Genomic DNA, 27372 nt, shown 5'->3' with positions numbered 1-27372 from the left:
GCAAGGTAAAAACTAGAGAGAGACGGGAGAGAGAGAGCAAGGTAATAACTAGACAGAGACGGGAGAGAGATAGCAAGGTAAAAACTAGAGAGAGCCGGGATAGAGAGAGCAAGGTAATAACTAAACAGAGCCTGGAGACAGAGAGCAAGGTAATAACTAGACGGAGAGCAAGGTAATAACTAGACAGAGACGGGAGAGAGAGAGCAAGGTAATCACTAGACGGAGAGCAAGGTAATAACTAGACAGAGACGGGAGAGAGAGAGCAAGGTAATAACTAGACAGAGATGGGAGAGAGAGAGCAAGGTAATAACTACACGGAGACGGGAGAGAAAGAGCAAGGTAAAAACTAGAGAGAGACGGGAGAGAGAGAGCAAGGTAATAACTAGACAGAGACTGGAGACAGAGAGCAAGGTAATAACTACACGGAGAGCAAGGTAATAACTAGACAGAGACGGGAGAGAGAGAGCAAGGTAATAACTAGACAGAGACGGGAGACAGAGAGCAAGGTAAAACTAGACAGAGATCAAGGTAACAACTAGTCAGACGGGAGAGAGAGAGCAAGGTAAAAACTAGACAGAGACGGGAGACAGAGAGCAAGGTAAATACTAGACAGAGACGGGAGAGAGAGAGCAAGGTAAAAACTAGACAGAGACGGAGACAGAGAAACAAGGTAATAACTAGACAGAGACGGGAGACAGAGAACAAGGTAATAACTAGACAGAGACGGGAGACAGAGAGCAAGGTAATAACTACACGGATATCAAGGTAATAACTAGACAGAGACGGGAGACAGAGAGCAAGGTAATAACTAGACAGAGAGCAAGGTAATAACTAGAGAGAGACGGGAGAGAGAGAGCAAGGTAATAACTAGACAGAGACGGGAGAGAGAGAGCAAGGTAAAAACTAGAGAGAGCCGGGAGAGAGAGAGCAAGGTAATAACTAGACAGAGACTGGAGACAGAGAGCAAGGTAATAACTAGACAGAGACGGGAGAGAGAGAGCAAGGTAATAACTAGACAGAGACGGGAGAGAGAGAGCAAGGTAATAACTACACGGAGACGGGAGAGAGAGAGCAAGGTAAAAACTAGACAGAGAGCAAGGTAATAACTAGACAGAGAGCAAGGTAATAACTAGACAGAGAGCAAGGTAATAACTAGACAGAGACGGGAGACAGAGAGCAAGGTAATAACTAGACGGAGAGCAAGGTAATAACTAGACAGAGACGGGAGACAGACAGAGAGTAATAACAGAGAGCAAGGTAATAACTAGACAGAGACGGGAGACAGAGAGCAAGGTAATAACTAGACAGAGAGCAAGGTAATAACTAGACAGAGACGGGAGACAGAGAACAAGGTAATAACTAGACAGAGACGGGAGACAGAGAACAAGGTAATAACTAGACAGAGAGCAAGGTAATAACTAGACAGAGAGCAATGTAATAACTAGACAGAGACGGGAGACAGAGAGCAAGGTAATAACTAGACAGAGACGGGAGACAGAGAGCAAGGTAATAACTAGACAGAGACGGGAGACAGAGAGCAAGGTAATAACTACACGGAGAGCAAGGTAATAACTAGACAGAGACGGGAGACAGAGAGCAAGGTAATAACTACATGGAGAGCAAGGTAATAACTACACGGAGAGCAAGGTAATAACTAGACAGAGACGGGAGACAGAGAGCAAGGTAATAACTACACGGAGAGCAAGGTAATAACTAGACAGAGACGGGAGACAGAGAGCAAGTTAATAACTAGACAGAGACGGGAGACAGAGAGCAAGGTAATAACTACACGGAGAGCAAGGTAATAACTAGACAGAGACGGGAGACAGAGAGCAAGGTAATAACTAGACAGAGCCGGGAGAGAGAGAGCAAGGTAATAACTAGAGAGAGACGGGAGAGAGAGAGCAAGGTAATAACTACACGGAGAGCAAGGTAATAACTAGACAGAGACGGGAGACAGAGAGCAAGGTAATAACTACACGGAGAGCAAGGTAATAACTAGACAGAGCCGGGAGAGAGAGAGCAAGGTAATAACTAGAGAGAGACGGGAGAGAGAGAGCAAGGTAATAACTACACGGAGAGCAAGGTAATAACTAGACAGAGACGGGAGACAGAGAGCAAGGTAATAACTACACGGAGAGCAAGGTAATAACTAGACAGAGACTGGAGACAGAGAGCAAGTTAATAACTAGACAGAGACGGGAGACAGAGAGCAAGGTAATAACTACACGGAGAGCAAGGTAATAACTAGAGAGAGACGGGAGTGAGAGAGCAAGGTAATAACTAGACAGAGACGGGAGAGAGAGAGCAAGGTAATAACTACACGGAGACGGGAGAGAGAGAGCAAGGTAAAAACTAGAGAGAGACGGGAGAGAGAGAGCAAGGTAATAACTAGACAGAGACGGGAGAGAGATAGCAAGGTAAAAACTAGAGAGAGCCGGGATAGAGAGAGCAAGGTAATAACTAAACAGAGACTGGAGACAGAGAGCAAGGTAATAACTAGATGGAGAGCAAGGTAATAACTAGACAGAGACGGGAGAGAGAGAGCAAGGTAATCACTAGACGGAGAGCAAGGTAATAACTAGACAGAGACGGGAGAGAGAGAGCAAGGTAATAACTAGACAGAGATGGGAGAGAGAGAGCAAGGTAATAACTACACGGAGACGGGAGAGAAAGAGCAAGGTAAAAACTAGAGAGAGACGGGAGAGAGAGCAAGGTAATAACTAGACAGAGACTGGAGACAGAGAGCAAGGTAATAACTAGACGGAGAGCAAGGTAATAACTAGACAGAGACGGGAGAGAGAGAGCAAGGTAATAACTAGACAGAGACGGGAGACAGAGAGCAAGGTAAAACTAGACAGAGATCAAGGTAACAACTAGTCAGACGGGAGAGAGAGAGCAAGGTAAAAACTAGACAGAGACGGGAGACAGAGAGCAAGGTAAATACTAGACAGAGACGGGAGAGAGAGAGCAAGGTAAAAACTAGACAGAGACGGGAGACAGAGAACACGGTAATAACTAGACAGAGACGGGAGACAGAGAACAAGGTAATAACTAGACAGAGACGGGAGACAGAGAGCAAGGTAATAACTACACGGATATCAAGGTAATAACTAGACAGAGACGGGAGACAGAGAGCAAGGTAATAACTAGACAGAGAGCAAGGTAATAACTAGAGAGAGACGGGAGAGAGAGAGCAAGGTAATAACTAGACAGAGACGGGAGAGAGAGAGCAAGGTAAAAACTAGAGAGAGCAAGGGAGAGAGAGAGCAAGGTAATAACTAGACAGAGACTGGAGACAGAGAGCAAGGTAATAACTAGACAGAGACGGGAGAGAGAGAGCAAGGTAATAACTAGACAGAGACGGGAGAGAGAGAGCAAGGTAATAACTACACGGAGACGGGAGAGAGAGAGCAAGGTAAAAACTAGAGAGAGACGGGAGAGAGAGAGCAAGGTAATAACTAGACAGAGACGGGAGAGAGAGAGCAAGGTAAAACTAGAGAGAGCAAGGTAATAACGGGACAGAGAGAGCAAGGTAATAACTAGACAGAGAGCAAGGTAATAACTAGACAGAGACGGGAGACAGAAAGCAAGGTAATAACTAGACAGAGAGCAAGGTAATAACTAGACAGAGCCGGGAGAGAGAGAGCAAGGTAATAACTAGACAGAGAGCAAGGTAATAACTAGACAGAGACGGGAGACAGAAAGCAAGGTAAAAACTAGACAGAGAGCAACGTAATAACTAGACAGAGACGGGAGACAGAGAGCAAGGTAATAACTACACGGAGAGCAAGGTAATAACTAGACAGAGAGCAAGGTAATAACTAGACAGAGACGGGAGACAGAAAGCAAGGTAATAACTAGACAGAGAGCAAGGTAATAACTAGACAGAGCGGGAGAGGGAGAGAGAGAGCAAGGTAATAACTAGACAGAGAGCAAGGTAATAAGGAGACAGAGAGCAAGGTAAAAACTAGACAGAGAGCAACGTAATAACTAGACAGAGACGGGAGACAGAGAGCAAGGTAATAACTACACGGAGAGCAAGGTAATAACTACACGGAGAGCAAGGTAATAACTAGACAGAGACGGGAGAGAGAGAGCAACGTAAAAACTAGACAGAGACGGGAGCCAGAGAGCAAGGTAATAACTAGTCAGACGGGAGACAGAGAGCAAGGTAATAACTAGACAGAGACGGGAGACAGAGAGCAAGGTAATAACTAGTCAGACGGGAGAGAGAGAGCAACGTAAAAACTGGACAGAGACGGGAGAGAGAGAGTGCAAGGTAATATCTAGTCAGACGGGAGACAGAGAGCAAGGTAATAACTAGTCAGACGGGAGAGAGAGAGCAACGTAAAAACTGGACAGAGATGGGAGAGAGAGAGCAAGGTAATAACTAGACAGAGACGGGAGACAGAGAGCAAGGTAATAACTAGAGAGAGACGGGAGAGAGAGAGCAAGCTAAAAACTAGACAGAGAGCAAGGTAAAAACTAGACAGAGCCGGGAGAGAGAGAGCAAGGTAAAAATTAGACAGAGACGGGAGAGAGAGAGCAAGGTAAAAACTAGACAGAGACGGGAGAGAGAGAGCAAGATAAAAACTAGACAGAGAGCAAGGTAATAACTAGACAGAGCCGGGAGAGAGAGAGCAAGGTAAAAACTAGACAGAGATGGAGAGAGAGAGAGACAAGGTAATAACTAGACAGAGACAAGGTAATAACTAGACAGGACGGGAGAGAGAGCAAGGTAAAACTAGACAGAGAGCAAGGTAATAACTAGACAGAGACGGGAGAGAGAGAGCAAGGTAATAACTAGACAGAGACGGAGAGAGAGAGCAAGGTAAATACTAGACAGAGACGAAAGAGAGAGAGAGAGCAAGGTAAAAACTAGAGAGAGACGGAGAGAGAGAGCAAGGTAATAACTACACAGAGACGGGAGAGAGAAAACAAGATAAAAGTAGAGAGAGATGGGAGAGAGAGCAAGGTCAAAACTAGACAGAGATGGAAGACAGAGAGCAAGGTAAAAACTAGAGAGACGGGAGACAGAGAGCAAGGTAAAAACTAGACACGGAGACGGAGAGAGAGAGCAAGGTAATAACTAGACAGAGAGCAAGGTAATAACTAGACAGAGAGCAAGGTAATAACTAGACAAAGAGCAAGGTAATAACTAGACAGAGACGGGAGAGAGAGAGCAAGGTAATAACTACACGGAGAGCAAGGTAATAACTAGACAGAGCCGGGAGAGAGAGAGCAAGGTAAAAACTAGACAGAGACGGGAGAGAGAGAGCAAGGTAATAACTAGACAGAGAGCAAGGTAATAACTAGACAGAGCCGGGAGAGAGAGAGCAAGGTAAAAACTAGACAGAGATGGGAGAGAGAGAGCAAGGTAATAACTAGACAGAGACGGGAGAGAGAGAGCAAGGTAATAACTACACGGAGACGGGAGAGAGAGAGCAAGGTAAAAACTAGAGAGAGACGGGAGAGAGAGAGCAAGGTAATAACTAGACAGAGACGGGAGAGAGATAGCAAGGTAAAAACTAGAGAGAGCCGGGATAGAGAGAGCAAGGTAATAACTAAACAGAGACTGGAGACAGAGAGCAAGGTAATAACTAGACGGAGAGCAAGGTAATAACTAGACAGAGACGGGAGAGAGAGAGCAAGGTAATCACTAGACGGAGAGCAAGGTAATAACTAGACAGAGACGGGAGAGAGAGAGCAAGGTAATAACTAGACAGAGATGGAGAGAGAGAGCAAGGTAATAACTAGACAGAGACAGGTAATAACTAGGAGACGGGAGAGAAAGAGCAAGGTAAAAACTAGAGAGAGACGGGAGAGAGAGAGCAAGGTAATAACTAGACAGAGACTGGAGACAGAGAGCAAGGTAATAACTACACGGAGAGCAAGGTAATAACTAGACAGAGACGGGAGAGAGAGAGCAAGGTAATAACTAGACAGAGACGGGAGACAGAGAGCAAGGTAAAACTAGACAGAGATCAAGGTAACAACTAGTCAGACGGGAGAGAGAGAGCAAGGTAAAAACTAGACAGAGACGGGAGACAGAGAGCAAGGTAAATACTAGACAGAGACGGGAGAGAGAGAGCAAGGTAAAAACTAGACAGAGACGGGAGACAGAGAACACGGTAATAACTAGACAGAGACGGGAGACAGAGAACAAGGTAATAACTAGACAGAGACGGGAGACAGAGAGCAAGGTAATAACTACACGGATATCAAGGTAATAACTAGACAGAGACGGGAGACAGAGAGCAAGGTAATAACTAGACAGAGAGCAAGGTAATAACTAGAGAGAGACGGGAGAGAGAGAGCAAGGTAATAACTAGACAGAGACGGGAGAGAGAGAGCAAGGTAAAAACTAGAGAGAGCCGGGAGAGAGAGAGCAAGGTAATAACTAGACAGAGACTGGAGACAGAGAGCAAGGTAATAACTAGACAGAGACGGGAGAGAGAGAGCAAGGTAATAACTAGACAGAGACGGGAGAGAGAGAGCAAGGTAATAACTACACGGAGACGGGAGAGAGAGAGCAAGGTAAAAACTAGAGAGAGACGGGAGAGAGAGAGCAAGGTAATAACTAGACAGAGACGGGAGAGAGAGAGCAAGGTAAAAACTAGAGAGAGCCGGGACAGAGAGAGCAAGGTAATAACTAGACAGAGAGCAAGGTAATAACTAGACAGAGACGGGAGACAGAAAGCAAGGTAATAACTAGACGGAGAGCAAGGTAATAACTAGACAGAGCCGGGAGAGAGAGAGCAAGGTAATAACTAGACAGAGAGCAAGGTAATAACTAGACAGAGACGGGAGACAGAAAGCAAGGTAAAAACTAGACAGAGAGCAACGTAATAACTAGACAGAGACGGGAGACAGAGAGCAAGGTAATAACTACACGGAGAGCAAGGTAATAACTAGACAGAGAGCAAGGTAATAACTAGAAAGAGACGGGAGACAGAAAGCAAGGTAATAACTAGACAGAGAGCAAGGTAATAACTAGACAGAGCCGGGAGAGAGAGAGCAAGGTAATAACTAGACAGAGAGCAAGGTAATAACTAGACAGAGACGGGAGACAGAGAGCAAGGTAAAAACTAGACAGAGAGCAACGTAATAACTAGACAGAGACGGGAGACAGAGAGCAAGGTAATAACTACACGGAGAGCAAGGTAATAACTACACGGAGAGCAAGGTAATAACTAGACAGAGACGGGAGAGAGAGAGCAACGTAAAAACTAGACAGAGACGGGAGCCAGAGAGCAAGGTAATAACTAGTCAGACGGGAGACAGAGAGCAAGGTAATAACTAGACAGAGACGGGAGACAGAGAGCAAGGTAATAACTAGTCAGACGGGAGAGAGAGAGCAACGTAAAAACTGGACAGAGACGGGAGAGAGAGAGTGCAAGGTAATATCTAGTCAGACGGGAGACAGAGAGCAAGGTAATAACTAGTCAGACGGGAGAGAGAGAGCAACGTAAAAACTGGACAGAGATGGGAGAGAGAGAGCAAGGTAATAACTAGACAGAGACGGGAGACAGAGAGCAAGGTAATAACTAGAGAGAGACGGGAGAGAGAGAGCAAGCTAAAAACTAGACAGAGAGCAAGGTAAAAACTAGACAGAGCCGGGAGAGAGAGAGCAAGGTAAAAATTAGACAGAGACGGGAGAGAGAGAGCAAGGTAAAAACTAGACAGAGACGGGAGAGAGAGAGCAAGATAAAAACTAGACAGAGAGCAAGGTAATAACTAGACAGAGCCGGGAGAGAGAGAGCAAGGTAAAAACTAGACAGAGATGGGAGAGAGAGAGCAAGGTAATAACTAGACAGAGACGGGAGAGAGAGAGCAAGGTAAAAACTAGACAGAGAGCAAGGTAATAACTAGACAGAGACGGGAGAGAGAGAGCAAGGTAATAACTAGACAGAGACGGAGAGAGAGAGCAAGGTAATAACTAGACAGAGATCAAGGTAAAAATTAGACATATACGGGAGAGAGAGAGCAAGGTAAAAACTAGAGAGAGCCGGGAGAGAGAGAGCAAGATAAATACTAGACAGAGACGAAAGAGAGAGAGAGAGCAAGGTAAAAACTAGAGAGAGACGGGAGAGAGAGAGCAAGGTAATAACTACACGGAGACGGGAGAGAGAAAACAAGATAAAAAGTAGAGAGAGATGGGAGAGAGAGAGCAAGGTCAAAACTAGACAGAGATGGAAGAGAGAGAGCAAGGTAAAAACTAGAGAGAGACGGGAGAGAGAGAGCAACGTAAAAACTACACGGAGACGGGAGAGAGAGAGCAAGGTAATAACTACACGGAGAGCAAGGTAATAACTAGACAGAGAGCAAGGTAATAACTAGACAAAGAGCAAGGTAATAACTAGACAGAGACGGGAGAGAGAGAGCAAGGTAATAACTACACGGAGAGCAAGGTAATAACTAGACAGAGCCGGGAGAGAGAGAGCAAGGTAAAAACTAGACAGAGACGGGAGAGAGAGAGCAAGGTAATAACTAGACAGAGAGCAAGGTAATAACTAGACAGAGCCGGGAGAGAGAGAGCAAGGTAAAAACTAGACAGAGATGGGAGAGAGAGAGCAAGGTAATAACTAGACAGAGACGGGAGACAGAGAGCAAGGTAATAACTAGAGAGAGACGGAGAGAGAGAGCAAGCTAAAACTAGACAGAGAGCAAGGTAAAAACTAGACAGAGCCGGAGAGAGAGAGAGCAAGGTAAAAATTAGACAGAGACGGGAGAGAGAGAGCAAGGTAAAAACTAGACAGAGACGGGAGAGAGAGAGCAAGATAAAAACTAGACAGAGAGCAAGGTAATAACTAGACAGAGCCGGGAGAGAGAGAGCAAGGTAAAAATTAGACAGAGACGGGAGAGAGAGAGCAAGGTAAAAACTAGACAGAGCCGGGAGAGAGAGAGCAAGGTAAAAACTAGACAGAGACGGGAGAGAGAGAGCAAGATAAAAACTAGAGAGAGACGGGAGAGAGAGAGCAAGGTAATAACTAGACAGAGACGGGAGACAGAGAGCAAGGTAATAACTAGACAGATAGCAAGGTAATAACTAGACAGAGCCGGGAGAGAGAGTGCAAGGTAAAAACTAGACAGAGACGGGAGAGAGAGAGCAAGATAAAAACTAGAGAGAGAGCAAGGTAATAACTAGACAGAGCCGGGAGAGAGAGAGCAAGGTAAAAATTAGACAGAGACGGGAGACAGAGAGCAAGGTAAAAACTAGACAGAGCCGGGAGAGAGAGAGCAAGGTAAAAACTAGACAGAGACGGGAGAGAGAGAGCAAGATAAAAACTAGTGAGAGAGCAAGGTAATAACTAGACAGAGCCGGGAGAGAGAGAGCAAGGTAAAAATTAGACAGAGACGGGAGAGAGAGAGCAAGGTAAAAACTAGACAGAGCCGGGAGAGAGAGAGCAAGGTAAAACTAGACAGAGACGGAGAGAGAGAGCAAGATAAAAACTAGAGAGAGACGGGAGAGAGAGAGCAAGGTAATAACTAGACAGAGACGGGAGACAGAGAGCAAGGTAATAACTAGACAGAGAGCAAGGTAATAGCTAGACAGAGCCGGGAGAGAGAGTGCAAGGTAAAAACTAGACAGAGACGGGAGACAGAGAGCAAGGTAATAACTAGACAGAGAGCAAGGTAATAACTAGACAGAGAGCAAGTTAATAACTAGACAGAGACGGGAGAGAGAGAGCAAGGTAATAACTAGACAGAGAGCAAGGTAATAACTAGACAGAGCCGGGAGAGAGAGAGCATGGTAAAAACTAGACAGAGAGCAAGGTAATAACTAGACAGAGATCAAGGTAAAAATTAGACATAGACGGGAGAGAGAGAGCAAGGTAAATACTAGACAGAGACGGGAGAGAGAGAGCAAGGTAATAACTACACGGAGACGGGAGAGAGAAAACAAGATAAAAAGTAGAGAGAGATGGGAGAGAGAGAGCAAGGTCAAAACTAGACAGAGATGGAAGAGAGAGAGCAAGGTAAAAACTAGAGAGAGACGGGAGAGAGAGAGCAACGTAAAAACTACACGGAGACGGGAGAGAGAGAGCAAGGTAATAACTACACGGAGAGCAAGGTAATAACTAGACAGAGAGCAAGGTAATAACTAGACAAAGAGCAAGGTAATAACTAGACAGAGACGGGAGAGAGAGAGCAAGGTAATAACTACACGGAGAGCAAGGTAATAACTAGACAGAGCCGGGAGAGAGAGAGCAAGGTAAAAACTAGACAGAGACGGGAGAGAGAGAGCAAGGTAATAACTAGACAGAGAGCAAGGTAATAACTAGACAGAGCAGGGAGAGAGAGAGCAAGGTAAAAACTAGACAGAGATGGGAGAGAGAGAGCAAGGTAATAACTAGACAGAGACGGGAGACAGAGAGCAAGGTAATAACTAGAGAGAGACGGGAGAGAGAGAGCAAGCTAAAAACTAGACAGAGAGCAAGGTAAAAACTAGACAGAGCCGGGAGAGAGAGAGCAAGGTAAAAATTAGACAGAGACGGGAGAGAGAGAGCAAGGTAAAAACTAGACAGAGACGGGAGAGAGAGAGCAAGATAAAAACTAGACAGAGAGCAAGGTAATAACTAGACAGAGCCGGGAGAGGGAGAGCAAGGTAAAAATTAGACAGAGACGGAGAGAGAGAGCAAGGTAAAAACTAGACAGAGCCGGGAGAGAGAGAGCAAGGTAAAAACTAGACAGAGACGGGAGAGAGAGAGCAAGATAAAAACTAGAGAGAGACGGGAGAGAGAGAGCAAGGTAATAACTAGACAGAGACGGGAGACAGAGAGCAAGGTAATAACTAGACAGATAGCAAGGTAATAACTAGACAGAGCCGGGAGAGAGAGTGCAAGGTAAAAACTAGACAGAGACGGGAGAGAGAGAGCAAGATAAAAACTAGAGAGAGAGCAAGGTAATAACTAGACAGAGCCGGGAGAGAGAGAGCAAGGTAAAAATTAGACAGAGACGGGAGAGAGAGAGCAAGGTAAAAACTAGACAGAGCCGGGAGAGAGAGAGCAAGGTAAAAACTAGACAGAGACGGGAGAGAGAGAGCAAGATAAAAACTAGAGAGAGACGGGAGAGAGAGAGCAAGGTAATAACTAGACAGAGACGGGAGACAGAGAGCAAGGTAATAACTAGACAGAGAGCAAGGTAATAGCTAGACAGAGCCGAGAGAGAGTGCAAGGTAAAAACTAGACAGAGACGGGAGACAGAGAGCAAGGTAATAACTAGACAGAGAGCAAGGTAATAACTAGACAGAGAGCAAGTTAATAACTAGACAGAGACGGGAGAGAGAGAGCAAGGTAATAACTAGACAGAGAGCAAGGTAATAACTAGACAGAGCCGGGAGAGAGAGAGCATGGTAAAAACTAGACAGAGAGCAAGGTAATAACTAGACAGAGATCAAGGTAAAAATTAGACATAGACGGGAGAGAGAGAGCAAGGTAAATACTAGACAGAGACGGGAGAGAGAGAGCAAGGTAATAACTACACGGAGACGGGAGAGAGAAAACAAGATAAAAAGTAGAGAGAGATGGGAGAGAGAGAGCAAGGTCAAAACTAGACAGAGATGGAAGAGAGAGAGCAAGGTAAAAACTAGAGAGAGACGGGAGAGAGAGAGCAACGTAAAAACTACACGGAGACGGAGAGAGAGAGCAAGGTAATAACTACACGGAGAGCAAGGTAATAACTAGACAGAGAGCAAGGTAATAACTAGACAAAGAGCAAGGTAATAACTAGACAGAGACGGGAGAGAGAGAGCAAGGTAATAACTACACGGAGAGCAAGGTAATAACTAGACAGAGCCGGGAGAGAGAGAGCAAGGTAAAACTAGACAGAGACGGAGAGAGAGAGCAAGGTAATAACTAGACAGAGAGCAAGGTAATAACTAGACAGAGCAGGGAGAGAGAGAGCAAGGTAAAACTAGACAGAGATGGGAGAGAGAGAGCAAGGTAATAACTAGACAGAGACGGGAGACAGAGAGCAAGGTAATAACTAGAGAGAGACGGGAGAGAGAGAGCAAGCTAAAAACTAGACAGAGAGCAAGGTAAAAACTAGACAGAGCCGGGAGAGAGAGAGCAAGGTAAAAATTAGACAGAGACGGGAGAGAGAGAGCAAGGTAAAAACTAGACAGAGACGGGAGAGAGAGAGCAAGATAAAAACTAGACAGAGAGCAAGGTAATAACTAGACAGAGCCGGGAGAGGGAGAGCAAGGTAAAAATTAGACAGAGACGGGAGAGAGAGAGCAAGGTAAAAACTAGACAGAGCCGGGAGAGAGAGAGCAAGGTAAAAACTAGACAGAGACGGGAGAGAGAGAGCAAGATAAAAACTAGAGAGAGACGGGAGAGAGAGAGCAAGGTAATAACTAGACAGAGACGGGAGACAGAGAGCAAGGTAATAACTAGACAGATAGCAAGGTAATAACTAGACAGAGCCGGGAGAGAGAGTGCAAGGTAAAAACTAGACAGAGACGGGAGAGAGAGAGCAAGATAAAAACTAGAGAGAGAGCAAGGTAATAACTAGACAGAGCCGGGAGAGAGAGAGCAAGGTAAAAATTAGACAGAGACGGGAGACAGAGAGCAAGGTAAAACTAGACAGAGCCGGAGAGAGAGAGCAAGGTAAAAACTAGACAGAGACGGGAGAGAGAGAGCAAGATAAAAACTAGTGAGAGAGCAAGGTAATAACTAGACAGAGCCGGGAGAGAGAGAGCAAGGTAAAAATTAGACAGAGACGGGAGAGAGAGAGCAAGGTAAAAACTAGACAGAGCCGGGAGAGAGAGAGCAAGGTAAAAACTAGACAGAGACGGGAGAGAGAGAGCAAGATAAAAACTAGAGAGAGACGGGAGAGAGAGAGCAAGGTAATAACTAGACAGAGACGGGAGACAGAGAGCAAGGTAATAACTAGACAGAGAGCAAGGTAATAGCTAGACAGAGCCGGGAGAGAGAGTGCAAGGTAAAAACTAGACAGAGACGGGAGACAGAGAGCAAGGTAATAACTAGACAGAGAGCAAGGTAATAACTAGACAGAGAGCAAGTTAATAACTAGACAGAGACGGGAGAGAGAGAGCAAGGTAATAACTAGACAGAGAGCAAGGTAATAACTAGACAGAGCCGGGAGAGAGAGAGCATGGTAAAAACTAGACAGAGAGCAAGGTAATAACTAGACAGAGATCAAGGTAAAAATTAGACATAGACGGGAGAGAGAGAGCAAGGTAAATACTAGACAGAGACGGGAGAGAGAGAGCAAGGTAAAAAACTAGAGAGAGATGGGAGAGAGAGAGCAACGTAAAAACTACACGGAGACGGGAGAGAGAGAGCAAGGTAAAAACTACACGGAGACGGAGAGAGAGAGCAAGATAAAAACTAGAGAGAGACGGAGAGAGAGAGAGCAAGGTAATAACTAGACAGAGCCGGGAGAGAGAGAGCAAGGTAAAACTAGACAGAGACAATTAGACAGAGAGGAGAGAGAGAGCAAGGTAAAACTAGACAGAGACGGGAGAGAGAGAGCAAGATTAAAACTAGAGAGAGACGGGAGAGAGAGAGCAAGCTAAAAACTAGACAGAGAGCAAGGTAAAAACTAGACAGAGCCGGGAGAGAGGGAGCAAGGTAAAAATTAGACAGAGACGGGAGAGAGAGAGCAAGGTAAAAACTAGACAGAGACGGGAGAGAGAGAGCAAGGTAAAAACTAGACAGAGCCGGGAGAGAGAGAGCAAGCTAAAAATTAGACAGAGACGGGAGAGAGAGAGCAAGGTAATAACTAGACAGAGACGGGAGAGAGAGAGCAAGGTAAAAACTAGAGAGAGCCGGGAGAGAGAGAGCAAGGTAATAACTAGACAGAGACGGGACAGAGAGAGCAAGGTAAAAACTAGAGAGAGCCGGGAGAGAGAGAGCAAGGTAATAACTAGACAGAGACGGGAGAGAGAGAGCAAGGTAATAACTAGACAGAGACGGGAGAGAGAGAGCAAGGTAAAAACTAGAGAGAGCCGGGAGAGAGAGAGCAAGGTAATAACTAGACAGAGACGGGAGACAGAGAGCAAGGTAATAACCACACGGAGAGCAAGGTAATAACTAGACAGAGACGGGAGAGAGAGAGCAAGGTAATAACTAGACGGAGAGCAAGGTAATAACTAGACAGAGATGGGAGAGAGAGAGCAAGGTAATAACTAGACAGAGACGGGAGAGAGAGAGCAAGGTAATAACTACACGGAGAGCAAGGTAATAACTAGACAGAGACGGGAGACAGAGAGCAAGGTAATAACTAGACAGAGATGGGAGAGAGAGAGCAAGGTAATAACTAGACAGAGACGGGAGAGAGAGAGCAAGGTAAAAACTAGACAGAGAGCAAGGTAATAACTAGACAGAGACGGGAGAGAGAGAGCAAGGTAATAACTAGACAGAGACGGAGAGAGAGAGCAAGGTAATAACTAGACAGAGATCAAGGTAAAAATTAGACATAGACGGGAGAGAGAGAGCAAGGTAAAAACTAGAGAGAGCCGGGAGAGAGAGAGCAAGATAAATACTAGACAGAGACGAAAGAGAGAGAGAGAGCAAGGTAAAAACTAGAGAGAGACGGGAGAGAGAGAGCAAGGTAATAACTACACGAAGACGGGAGAGAGAAAACAAGATAAAAAGTAGAGAGAGATGGGAGAGAGAGAGCAAGGTCAAAACTAGACAGAGATGGAAGAGAGAGAGCAAGGTAAAAACTAGAGAGAGACGGGAGAGAGAGAGCAACGAAAAACTAGACGGAGACGGGAGAGAGAGAGCAAGGTAATAACTACACGGAGAGCAAGGTAATAACTAGACAGAGAGCAAGGTAATAACTAGACAAAGAGCAAGGTAATAACTAGACAGAGACGGGAGAGAGAGAGCAAGGTAATAACTACACGGAGAGCAAGGTAATAACTAGACAGAGCCGGGAGAGAGAGAGCAAGGTAAAAACTAGACAGAGACAACGGGAGAGAGAGAGCAAGGTAATAACTAGACAGAGAGCAAGGTAATAACTAGACAGAGCCGGGAGAGAGAGAGCAAGGTAAAACTAGACAGAGATGGGAGAGAGAGAGCAAGGTAATAACTAGACAGAGACGGGAGACAGAGAGCAAGGTAATAACTAGAGAGAGACGGAGAGAGAGAGCAAGCTAAAAACTAGACAGAGAGCAAGGTAAAAACTAGACAGAGCCGGGAGAGAGAGAGCAAGGTAAAAATTAGACAGAGACGGAGAGAGAGAGCAAGGTAAAAACTAGACAGAGACGGGAGAGAGAGAGCAAGATAAAACTAGACAGAGAGCAAGGTAATAACTAGACAGAGCCGGGAGAGAGAGAGCAAGGTAAAAATTAGACAGAGACGGGAGAGAGAGAGCAAGGTAAAAACTAGACAGAGCCGGGAGAGAGAGAGCAAGGTAAAAACTAGACAGAGACGGGAGAGAGAGAGCAAGATAAAAACTAGAGAGAGACGGGAGAGAGAGAGCAAGGTAATAACTAGACAGAGACGGGAGACAGAGAGCAAGGTAATAACTAGACAGATAGCAAGGTAATAACTAGACAGAGCCGGGAGAGAGAGTGCAAGGTAAAAACTAGACAGAGACGGGAGAGAGAGAGCAAGATAAAAACTAGAGAGAGAGCAAGGTAATAACTAGACAGAGCCGGAGAGAGAGAGCAAGGTAAAAATTAGACAGAGACGGGAGACAGAGAGCAAGGTAAAAACTAGACAGAGCCGGGAGAGAGAGAGCAAGGTAAAAACTAGACAGAGACGGGAGAGAGAGAGCAAGATAAAAACTAGTGAGAGAGCAAGGTAATAACTAGACAGAGCCGGGAGAGAGAGAGCAAGGTAAAAATTAGACAGAGACGGGAGAGAGAGAGCAAGGTAAAAACTAGACAGAGCCGGGAGAGAGAGAGCAAGGTAAAAACTAGACAGAGACGGGAGAGAGAGAGCAAGATAAAAACTAGAGAGAGACGGGAGAGAGAGAGCAAGGTAATAACTAGACAGAGACGGGAGACAGAGAGCAAGGTAATAACTAGACAGAGAGCAAGGTAATAGCTAGACAGAGAGCAAGTTAATAACTAGACAGAGACGGGAGAGAGAGAGCAAGGTAATAACTAGACAGAGAGCAAGGTAATAACTAGACAGAGCCGGGAGAGAGAGAGCATGGTAAAAACTAGACAGAGAGCAAGGTAATAACTAGACAGAGATCAAGGTAAAAATTAGACATAGACGGGAGAGAGAGAGCAAGGTAAATACTAGACAGAGACGGGAGAGAGAGAGCAAGGTAAAAAACTAGAGAGAGATGGGAGAGAGAGAGCAACGTAAAAACTACACGGAGACGGGAGAGAGAGAGCAAGGTAAAAACTACACGGAGACGGGAGAGAGAGAGCAAGATAAAAACTAGAGAGAGACGGGAGAGAGAGAGCAAGGTAATAACTAGACAGAGCCGGGAGAGAGAGAGCAAGGTAAAAACTAGACAGAGACGGGAGAGAGAGAGCAAGATTAAAACTAGAGAGAGACGGGAGAGAGAGAGCAAGCTAAAAACTAGACAGAGAGCAAGGTAAAAACTAGACAGAGCCGGGAGAGAGAGAGCAAGGTAAAAATTAGACAGAGACGGGAGAGAGAGAGCAAGGTAAAAACTAGACAGAGACGGGAGAGAGAGAGCAAGGTAAAAACTAGACAGAGCCGGGAGAGAGAGAGCAAGCTAAAAATTAGACAGAGACGGGAGAGAGAGAGCAAGGTAATAACTAGACAGAGACGGGAGAGAGAGAGCAAGGTAAAAACTAGAGAGAGCCGGGAGAGAGAGAGCAAGGTAATAACTAGACAGAGACGGGACAGAGAGAGCAAGGTAAAAACTAGAGAGAGCCGGGAGAGAGAGAGCAAGGTAATAACTAGACAGAGACGGGAGAGAGAGAGCAAGGTAATAACTAGACAGAGACGGGAGAGAGAGAGCAAGGTAAAAACTAGAGAGAGCCGGGAGAGAGAGAGCAAGGTAATAACTAGACAGAGACGGGAGACAGAGAGCAAGGTAATAACCACACGGAGAGCAAGGTAATAACTAGACAGAGACGGGAGAGAGAGAGCAAGGTAATAACTAGACGGAGAGCAAGGTAATAACTAGACAGAGATGGGAGAGAGAGAGCAAGGTAATAACTAGACAGAGACGGGAGAGAGAGAGCAAGGTAATAACTACACGGAGAGCAAGGTAATAACTAGACAGAGACGGGAGACAGAGAGCAAGGTAATAACTAGACAGAGAGCAAGGTAATAACTAGACAGAGCCGGGAGAGAGAGAGCAAGGTAATAACTAGACAGAGACGGGAGACAGAGAGCAAGGTAATAACTAGACAGAGAGCAAGGTAATAACTAGACAGAGCCGGGAAAGAGAGAGCAATGTAAAAACTAGACAGAGACGGGAGACAGAGAGCAAGGTAATAACTAGACAGAGCCGGGAGAGAGAGAGCAAGGTAATAACTAGACAGAGACGGGAGAGAGAGAGCAAGGTAATAACTAGACAGAGAGCAAGGTAATAACTAGACAGAGCCGGGAGAGAGAGAGCAAGGTAATAACTAGACAGAGACGGGAGACAGAGAGCAAGGTAATAACTAGACAGAGAGCAAGGTAATAACTAGACAGAGCCGGGAAAGAGAGAGCAATGTAAAAACTAGACAGAGACGGGAGACAGAGAGCAAGGTAATAACTAGACAGAGAGCAAGGTAATAACTAGACAGAGCCGGGAGAGAGAGAGCAAGGTAATAACTAGACAGAGACGGGAGAGAGAGAGCAAGGTAATAACTACACGGAGAGCAAGGTAATAACTAGACAGAGACGGGAGACAGAGAGCAAGGTAATAACTAGACAGAGAGCAAGTTAATAACTAGACAGAGACGGGAGAGAGAGAGCAAGGTAATAACTAGACAGAGAGCAAGGTAATAACTAGACAGAGCCGGGAGAGAGAGAGCAAGGTAAAAACTAGACAGAGATGGGAGAGAGAGAGCAAGGTAATAACTAGACAGAGAGCAAGGTAATAACTAGACAGAGAGCAAGGTAATAACTAGACAGAGCCGGGAGAGAGAGAGCAAGGTAATAACTAGACAGAGATGGGAGACAAAGAGCAAGGTAATAACTAGACAGAGAGCAAGGTAATAACTAGACAGAGCCGGGAGAGAGAGAGCAAGGTAAAAACTAGACAGAGATGGGAGAGAGAGAGCAAGGTAATAACTAGACAGAGACGGGAGAGAGAGAGCAAGGTAAAAACTAGACAGAGAGCAAGGTAATAACTAGACAGAGACGGGAGAGAGAGAGCAAGGTAATAACTAGACAGAGACGGGAGAGAGAGAGCAAGGTAATAACTAGACAGAGATCAAGGTAAAAATTAGACATAGACGGGAGAGAGAGAGCAAGGTAAAAACTAGAGAGAGCCGGGAGAGAGAGAGCAAGATAAATACTAGACAGAGACGGGAGAGAGAGAGAGCAAGGTAAAAACTAGAGAGAGACGGGAGAGAGAGAGCAAGGTAATAACTACACGGAGACGAGAGAGAGAAAACAAGATAAAAAGTAGAGAGAGATGGGAGAGAGAGAGCAAGGTCAAAACTAGACAGAGATGGAAGAGAGAGAGCAAGGTAAAAACTAGAGAGAGACGGGAGAGAGAGAGCAACGTAAAAACTACACGGAGACGGGAGAGAGAGAGCAAGGTAATAACTACACGGAGAGCAAGGTAATAACTAGACAGAGAGCAAGGTAATAACTAGACAAAGAGCAAGGTAATAACTAGACAGAGACGGGAGAGAGAGAGCAAGGTAATAACTACACGGAGAGCAAGGAAATAACTAGACAGAGCCGGGAGAGAGAGAGCAAGGTAAAAACTAGACAGAGACGGGAGAGAGAGAGCAAGGTAATAACTAGACAGAGAGCAAGGTAATAACTAGACAGAGCCGGGAGAGAGAGAGCAAGGTAAAAACTAGACAGAGATGGGAGAGAGAGAGCAAGGTAATAACTAGACAGAGACGGGAGACAGAGAGCAAGGTAATAACTAGAGAGAGACGGGAGAGAGAGAGCAAGCTAAAAACTAGACAGAGAGCAAGGTAAAAACTAGACAGAGCCGGGAGAGAGAGAGCAAGGTAAAAATTAGACAGAGACGGGAGAGAGAGAGCAAGGTAAAAACTAGACAGAGACGGGAGAGAGAGAGCAAGATAAAAACTAGACAGAGAGCAAGGTAATAACTAGACAGAGCCGGGAGAGAGAGAGCAAGGTAAAAATTAGACAGAGACGGGAGAGAGAGAGCAAGGTAAAAACTAGACAGAGCCGGGAGAGAGAGAGCAAGGTAAAAACTAGACAGAGACGGGAGAGAGAGAGCAAGATAAAAACTAGAGAGAGACGGGAGAGAGAGAGCAAGCTAAAAACTAGACAGAGAGCAAGGTAAAAACTAGACAGAGCCGGGAGAGAGAGAGCAAGGTAAAAATTAGACAGAGACGGGAGAGAGAGAGCAAGGTAAAAACTAGAGAGAGACGGGAGAGAGAGAGCAAGGTAATAACTAGACAGAGACGGGAGAGAGAGAGCAAGGTAATAACTAGACAGAGACGGGAGACAGAGAGCAAGGTAATAACTAGACAGAGACGGGAGACAGAGAGCAAGGTAATAACTAGACAGAGAGCAAGGTAATAACTAGACAGAGCCGGGAGAGAGAGTGCAAGGTAAAAACTAGACAGAGACGGGAGACAGAGAGCAAGGTAATAACTAGACAGAGAGCAAGGTAATAACTAGACAGAGCCGGAGAGAGAGAGCAAGGTAATAACTAGACAGAGACGGGAGACAAAGAGCAAGGTAATAACTAGACGGAGAGCAAGGTAATAACTAGACAGAGCCGGGAGAGAGAGAGCAAGGTAAAAACTAGACAGAGATGGGAGAGAGAGAGCAAGGTAATTACTAGTCAGACGGGAGAGAGAGAGCAAGGTAATAACTAGACAGAGCCGGGAGAGAGAGAGCAAGGTAAAAACTAGACAGAGACGGGAGAGAGAGAGCAAGGTAATAACTAGACAGAGACGGGAGAGAGAGAGCAAGGTAAAAACTAGACAGAGAGCAAGGTAATAACTAGACAGAGACGGGAGAGAGAGAGCAAGGTAATAACTAGACAGAGACGGGAGAGAGAGAGCAAGGTAATAACTAGACAGAGATCAAGGTAAAAATTAGACATAGACGGGAGAGAGAGAGCAAGGTAAAAACTAGAGAGAGCCGGGAGAAGAGAGCAAGATAAATACTAGACAGAGACGGGAGAGAGAGAGCAAGGTAAAAACTAGACAGAGAGCAAGGTAATAACTAGACAGAGATCAAGGTAAAAATTAGACATAGACGGGAGAGAGAGAGCAAGGTAAAAACTAGAGAGAGCCGGGAGAGAGAGAGCAAGATAAATACTAGACAGAGATGGGAGAGAGAGAGAGCAAGGTAAAAACTAGAGAGAGACGGGAGAGAGAGAGCAAGGTAATAACTACACGGAGACGGGAGAGAGAGAGCAAGATAAAAAGTAGAGAGAGATGGGAGAGAGAGAGCAAGGTAAAAACTAGACAGAGATGGAAGAGAGAGAGCAAGGTAAAAACTAGAGAGAGACGGGAGAGAGAGAGCAACGTAAAAACTACACGGAGACGGGAGAGAGAGAGCAAGGTAAAAACTAGACAGAGAGCAAGGTAAGAACTAGTCAGAGAGCAAGGTAAAAACTAGTCCGAGTCGGGAGAGAGAGAGCAAGTATAAAACTAGACAGAGGGGCCTCCCGGGTGGCGCAGTGGTCTAAGACACTGCATCACAGTGATAGCTGTGCTACTAGAGATCCTGGTTCGAGTCTAGGCTCTGTCGCAGCCGGTCGTTACCGGGAGACCAGTGGGGAGGCACGCAATTGGCCCAGCGTCGTCCGGGTTAGGGAAGGGTTTGGCTGGCAGGGATGTCCTTGTCCCATCGGGCTCTAGCAACTCCTGTTGGAGGCCGTGCGCATGCACGCTGACACGGTCTCCAGGTGTACGGTGTTTCCTCCGACACATTGGTGAGGCTGGCTTCAGGGTTAAGTATGCATTGTGTCAAATAAGGAGAGCGGCTTGGCTGGGTCGTGTTTCGGAGGATGCACGGCTCTCGAACTTCGTCTCTCCCGAGTCCGTACGGGAGTTGCAGGGATGTGACAAGACCATGATATTGGAGAGAAAAAGGGGTAAAATAAATATTTAAAAAATAAATAGAGAGCAAATAGTAAATCTAGACAGAGAGAGAGAAAGGTAAGAACTAGACAGAGAGAGAAATAGAGAGCAAGGTAAAAACTAGACAGAGAGTGAAATAGAGAGCAAGGTAAGAACTAGGGAGAGCGAGAGAGAGAGCAAGGTAAAAACTAGACAGAGTGAGAGAGAGCGAGCGAGAGCAAGGTAAGAACTAGAGAGAGAGAGGCCCTAAACGGAGAGTACACAGTGGCAGAATACCTGACCACTGTGACTGACCCAAACTTAAGGAAAGCTTTGACTATGTACAGACTTAGTGAGCATAGCCTTGCTATTGAGAAAGTCCACCGTAGACAGACCTGGCTCTCAAGAGAAGACAGGCTATGTGCACACTGCCCACAAAATTAGGTGGAAACTGAGCCGCACTTCCTAACCTCCTGCCAAATGTTTGACCATATTAGAGAAACACATTTCCCTCAGATTACACAGATCCAAAAAGAATTCGAAAACAAATCCAATTTTGATAAACTCCCATATCTACTGGGGGAAATTCCACAGTGTGCCATCACAGTAGCAGTATTTGTGACCTGTTGCCACAAGAAAAGGGCAACCAGTGAAGAACAAACACCATTGTAAATACAACCCATATTTATGCTTATTTATTTTCCCTTGTGTTCTTTAACCATTTGTTCATTCTTACAACACTGTATATATATATATATATATATATGTATAATATGACATTTGTAATGTCTTTATTGTTTTGACATTTCTGTATGTGTAATGTTTACTGTTAATTTTGATTGTTTATTTCACTTTTGTATATTATCTACCTCACTTGCTTTGGCAATGTTAACACATGTTTCCCATGCCAATAAAGCCCCTTGAATTGAATTGAATTGAGAGAGCAAGGTAAAAACTAGACAGAGAGAGAGATAGAGTCCAAGGTAACAACTAGACAGAGAGAGAGAGAGAGCAAGGTAAAAACTAGTCAGACTGGAAGAGAATCAAGAGCAAACAGCTAATTAAGTTTTCTATGGGAGCAAGAGACAGACAGACAGACAGACAGACAGACAGACAGACATTTAGTCTGAAAGTAGCCAAGGGAGAAAGAGACAGACAGACGTTAGTCTGACCATGTGTAACAGTATAACTGTAGACCGTCCCCTCGCCCATACCCGGGCGCGAACCAGGGACCCTCTGCACGCATCAACAACAGTCACCCACGAAGCATTGTTACCCATCATTGTTACCCATTGCTCCACAAAAGCCGAGGCCCTTGCAAGCTATTTAGCGCGCACCACAGCTAACTAAGCTAGCCGTTTCACATCCGTTACACATGCAAGATAAACCAGATACAGAGACCAAGAGAAAAAGAATCAAACGAAAACAACAAATGAATGACATCAGGGGACGGATATCTGAAAGTAGCTAGTGGAGATACAGACATTATGTATGGTTGGACATTTTTTTATTTGTTGACAACAAACTGTGAGAACTCTGTTTGTGTCTTATTATTGTCTTGTTCTTTCTGTCTTTCTCTGTCTGGGTCCATGTGGAATCGCAGCCTCTACAGACTGGGCTCCAGTTCTTCTAGATCCACCCCATTTATAATATATGCTTAGCTGGAATTATGATTAACATATGTGTGTTATTTTCTCTTATTTGCTGTCCAGCTTTTTTCACTTAAGCAAAGCAGTCCGATCTTTATCTTCTGTGTTGTATATGCTTTTAAGCATGGGTTGAAGGCTGAATAACATGTTCTATATTCATGTTCCATTTAGTTTGCGTGTGTGTTTATGTGTGTGTGTGTGCATGTGTGTGTGTTTTCAGGCCTTGAAGATGAAGGGTTTACAGTGCTGGAACAGCTGACCTACTTGTACTTGGCCAATAACAAGGTGCGTCATTATAAACACAGTCGTAAACACAGACCTTCGCCTTCAGAAAAAACAAATCACTTTTCTTCCCTCACTGTTACAGAACTTGAATCTGGTTAATTTGGGCCTATGTAAACATTCTTCAGTTCGTTTTCACGGTCACACTTTATTTGAATAGTCCGGATTTCCTATCTGTAGATGCTCTACAGATGGTCATACTATCAACAAACTATCTGCTGATAAGTAACTGCTTGCCAAGGTTAGGGTTAGGTTTAGAATAAGGGTTAGGGTAAAGGTAAAGACTGGGGCTAAGATTAGGATAAGGGTTAGGGTTAGTAGATAGTCTGTAGAGCATCTACAGATGGATTAGGATAAGGGTTAGAGTTAGGATTAGGATAAGGGTTAGGATTAGTAGATAGTCTTTAGAGCATCTACAGATGAACTATCCATTTAAAGTTTTACCGTTTTCACTTGTGGTAATCATACATAATCAGAACTCCCAGGAGAGAGTAGCACACAGTATAGTGTGCTGTGCTCATTAAAAGTGCTGCTAGGGTCACCATGGAGCTCTCTGAAACCATCTTCACACCTCCACTTGGTTCTACTCCTATAGGAATCATAATAAGAAAAAAAACAGTTTTAAAGTTTTATTTTGAGCAATACAAACCATACTGAGTGAGCTTGGATGATCTCCAGGTTGAGACAACAAAAGTCCTACATCCACAAGAATTCAGCAATACAAATATGTAATGACTCAGGCTAGAGCCATAACACAATATCTCCCTCCAAAAAGTAATTGCTTTCTGAACAAAACCGCAAAATAACCAAATGGCTAAAATACCCGTTCAAAAATGGAATTTGAAACTCATGCTTTTGTTGGTTCTAGAATTAACATTTTCCTGTCCCTTTCCCTTCCATACGTGGATCTTCCACCCGGGAACTACTATTCTTAGTGTGTCAAAGTACAATTCTGTGTGAAATGTCTAATATATTATTTTATGTTGTGATGCTGTATGTTTGCCAGCAGTGCTGCTGTTGCCAGAAGGAAAGGTGGCAGACAGTCAACCAGGCGATATCCATTCTCTTCTCACCCAGTGTGTGCCCGCTTATGGTTGTAATCACTTCCAGTGTATCCATGCCAGCTGGTGGCATACAGTCATTTTTGACTGTGCGAGAGAGGGGTGAGGGAGAGAGAGAGTGAGGGGGAGAGGGAGGGAGGGAGGGAGGGAGGGAGGGAGGGAGGGAGAGAGAGCGAGAAAGGGAGAGAAAGGGAGAGGGGGAGGTAGAGAGATGGAGAAAGGGAGAGAAACAGAAAGAAAGGGGGATTTTAAAGTGCTCACTAAGCCTAAAAGAAACCCATGTTTCTTTAATCCATAAAAGCATGTTGATAGGGGAGCAGATATAAAGCCATGTAACACTAACGTTAAGCTTGCTACTACTGTAGCAGTTACTCCTATTTCTGTATTCTCTCTCTGTTACTACATTTCTAATAGTTGATCAAATATTCAGAGGAGTGACTGAAAGGAGTTTTACCCTGTTTTAGATGAGGGGAGACTAAAGCCTGCCACAGTCATACAGTGCATTCGGAAAGTATTCAGACCCCTCCACATTTTGTCACGTTATTTTAAGTAGATTAAATCATTTTTTTCCCCTAATCAATCTACACACAATACCCCATTATGACAAAGCAAAAACAGGTTTTTAGACATTTTTGCACATTTATATACAGTGCCTTGCGAAAGTATTCGGCCCCCTTAAACTTTGCGACCTTTTGCCACATTTCAGGCTTCAAACATAAAGATATAAATGGGAAAAAATTTCTCTCGATGTGCAAAACTGATAGAGACATAACCCAAGCGACTTACAGCTGTAATCGCAGCAAAAGGTGGCGCTACAAAGTATTAACTTAAGGGGGCTGAATAATTTTGCACACCCAATTTTTCAGTTTTTGATTTGTTAAAAAAGTTCGAAATATCCAATAAATGTCGTTCCACTTCATGATTGTGTCCCACTTGTTGTTGATACTTCACAAAAAAATACAGTTTTATATCTTTATGTTTGAAGCCTGAAATGTGGCAAAAGGTCGCAAAGTTCAAGGGGGCCGAATACTTTCGCAAGGCACTGTATATATATATATAAAAAATATATATATTACATTTACATAAGTATTCAGACTCTTTCCTCAGTATTTTGTTGAAGCACCTGGCAGCGATTACAGCCTTGAGTCTTCTTGCGTATGACGCTACAAGCATTGCACACCTGTATTCGGGGAATTTCCCCCATTCTTTTCTGCAGATCCTCTCAAGCTCTGTCAAGTTGGATGGGGAGCGTCGCTGCACAGCTATTTTCAAGTCTTTCCAGAGATGTTCGATTGGGTTCAAGTCCCTACTAGGTCTGGGTTTTCATCAAGGATCTCTCTGTACTTTGTTCCATTCATCTTTCCCTCGATCCCGACTAGTCTCCCAGTCCTTGCCGCTGAAAAACATCCCCACAGCATGATGCTGCTACTACCATGCTTCACCATACGGATGCTGCCAGGTTTCTTCCAGACGTGACGCTTGTCATTCAGGCCAAAGAGTTCAATCTTGGTTTCATCAGAGCAGAGAATCTTGTTTCTCATCTTCAGGTGCCTTTTGGCAAACTCCAAGCGGGCAGTCATGTGCCTTTTACTGAGGAGTGGCTTCCATCTGGCCACTCTACCATAAAGGCCTGATTGTTGGAGTGCTGCAGAGATGGTTGTCCTTCTGGAAGGTTCTCCCATCTCCACAGAGGAACTCTGGAGCTCTGTCAGAGTGACCATTGGGTTCTTGGTCACCTCCCTGACCAATGCCCTTCTCCCCGTATTGCTCAGTTTGGCCGGGCAGCCAGCTCTAGGAAGAGTCTTGGTGGTTTCAAACTTCTTCCATTTAAGAATGGCATTGTGGCACTGTGTTCTTGGGGACCTTCAATTCTGCAGAAATGTTTTGGTATCCTTCCCCAGATCTGTGCCTCGACACAATCCTGACTTGGAGTTCTATGGACAGTTCCTTCAACCTAATTACTTGTTTTTTCTCTGACATGCACTGTCAACTGTGGGATATATATACTCTATATAGACAGGTGTGTGCCTTTCCAAATCATGTCAAAACAATTGCATTTACCACAGTTGGACTCAAGTTGTATAAACATCTCAAGGATGATAAATGGAATCCGGATGCATTTGAGGTCAATTTCGAGTCTCATAGCAAAGGGTCTGAACACAAAATTTCTAAAAACCTGTTTTCATTTTGTCAATATAGTGTATTGTGTGTAAATTGATGAGGAAAACATGTAATTTAATACATTTTTGAATAAGGCTGTAATGTAACAAAATGTGGAAAAAGTCAAGGGATCTGAGTACTTTCTGAATGCACTGTATGCCAACAAAGCAATAACTTCCTGTTGACGTATGGGACATTTTTGAAAATGTACTGAAAATGAAATACAGAAATATCTAATTTACCTAAGTATTCACACCCCTGAGTCAATACTTTGTAGAAGCACCTTTGACAGTGATTACAGCTGTGAGTCTTTCTGGGTAAGTGCCATTGTCACGCGGGACTAGGTGGGTGCAGGAATCAGACGCAGAAAGAGAGAGTAACTGAGTTGAAGTGCTTTACTTTTGCACACCAAAATAATAAGCCCAACAAAATACAGGACACTATAGAAGACAACCCAAAAACCACAGGGTGCCAAGTAAGGAAAAGAAAATACACCACTACCTAACATGCAGACACGTAACATTAAGACAATCCCGCACAAAACAAGGGCGGGTCAAACTAGTACATATAGGGAAGCTAATTAAACCAAAATAAACACAGGTGAAACTAATAAGACAAAACCAACAGACAAACGAAAAAGGGATCGGTAGCGGCTAGTAGGACGGCGACGACGACCGCCGTGCACCGCCAGAACAGGCAGGGGAGCCAACTTCGGCGGAAGTCGTGACACCGATAGATTTTCAAGTAGATTTAAGTAAAAAACTAACTTAGCGACTCCAGAACATTCACTGTCTTCTTGGTAAGCAGCTCCAGTTTCGATTTTGCCTTGTGTTTTGGGTTATTGTCCTGCTGAAAGGTGAATTCAACTCCCAGTGTCTTGTGGAAAGCAGACTGAACCAGGTTTTCCTCTAGGATTTTGCCTGTGCTTAGCTACGTTCTGTTTCTTTTTTATCCTGAAAATCTCCAGTCCTTAGAGATTACAAGCATACACATAATATGATGCAGCCACCAGTATGCTTGAAAATATTGAGAGTGGTTCTCAGTAATTTGTTGTATTGGATTTGTTATGCAGGTGAGTGAGGACCCAAAA

At 44.6% G+C, this 27372-nt stretch overlaps 1 protein-coding gene across 1 annotated transcript in view; it reads left to right on the top strand.

Annotated features, from left to right (window-relative positions):
- Nucleotides 1–23178, top strand: part of LOC115107439 (podocan-like) — a 52988-nt gene extending 29810 nt beyond the window's left edge. Inside the window, exon 5 of the mRNA XM_065009190.1 lies at nucleotides 23000–23178. Coding sequence (XP_064865262.1) covers nucleotides 23000–23163 — 164 coding nt within the window. The 3' untranslated portion in view covers nucleotides 23164–23178. The remainder of the gene's footprint in view (nucleotides 1–22999) is intronic.
- The last annotated feature ends 4194 nt before the right edge of the window (nucleotides 23179–27372 follow it).

Source organism: Oncorhynchus nerka, linkage group LG24 (genome assembly GCF_034236695.1).
Source record: "Oncorhynchus nerka isolate Pitt River linkage group LG24, Oner_Uvic_2.0, whole genome shotgun sequence".
NCBI lineage: Eukaryota > Metazoa > Chordata > Actinopteri > Salmoniformes > Salmonidae > Oncorhynchus > Oncorhynchus nerka.
This window is presented reverse-complemented; position numbering and strand designations above follow the sequence as displayed.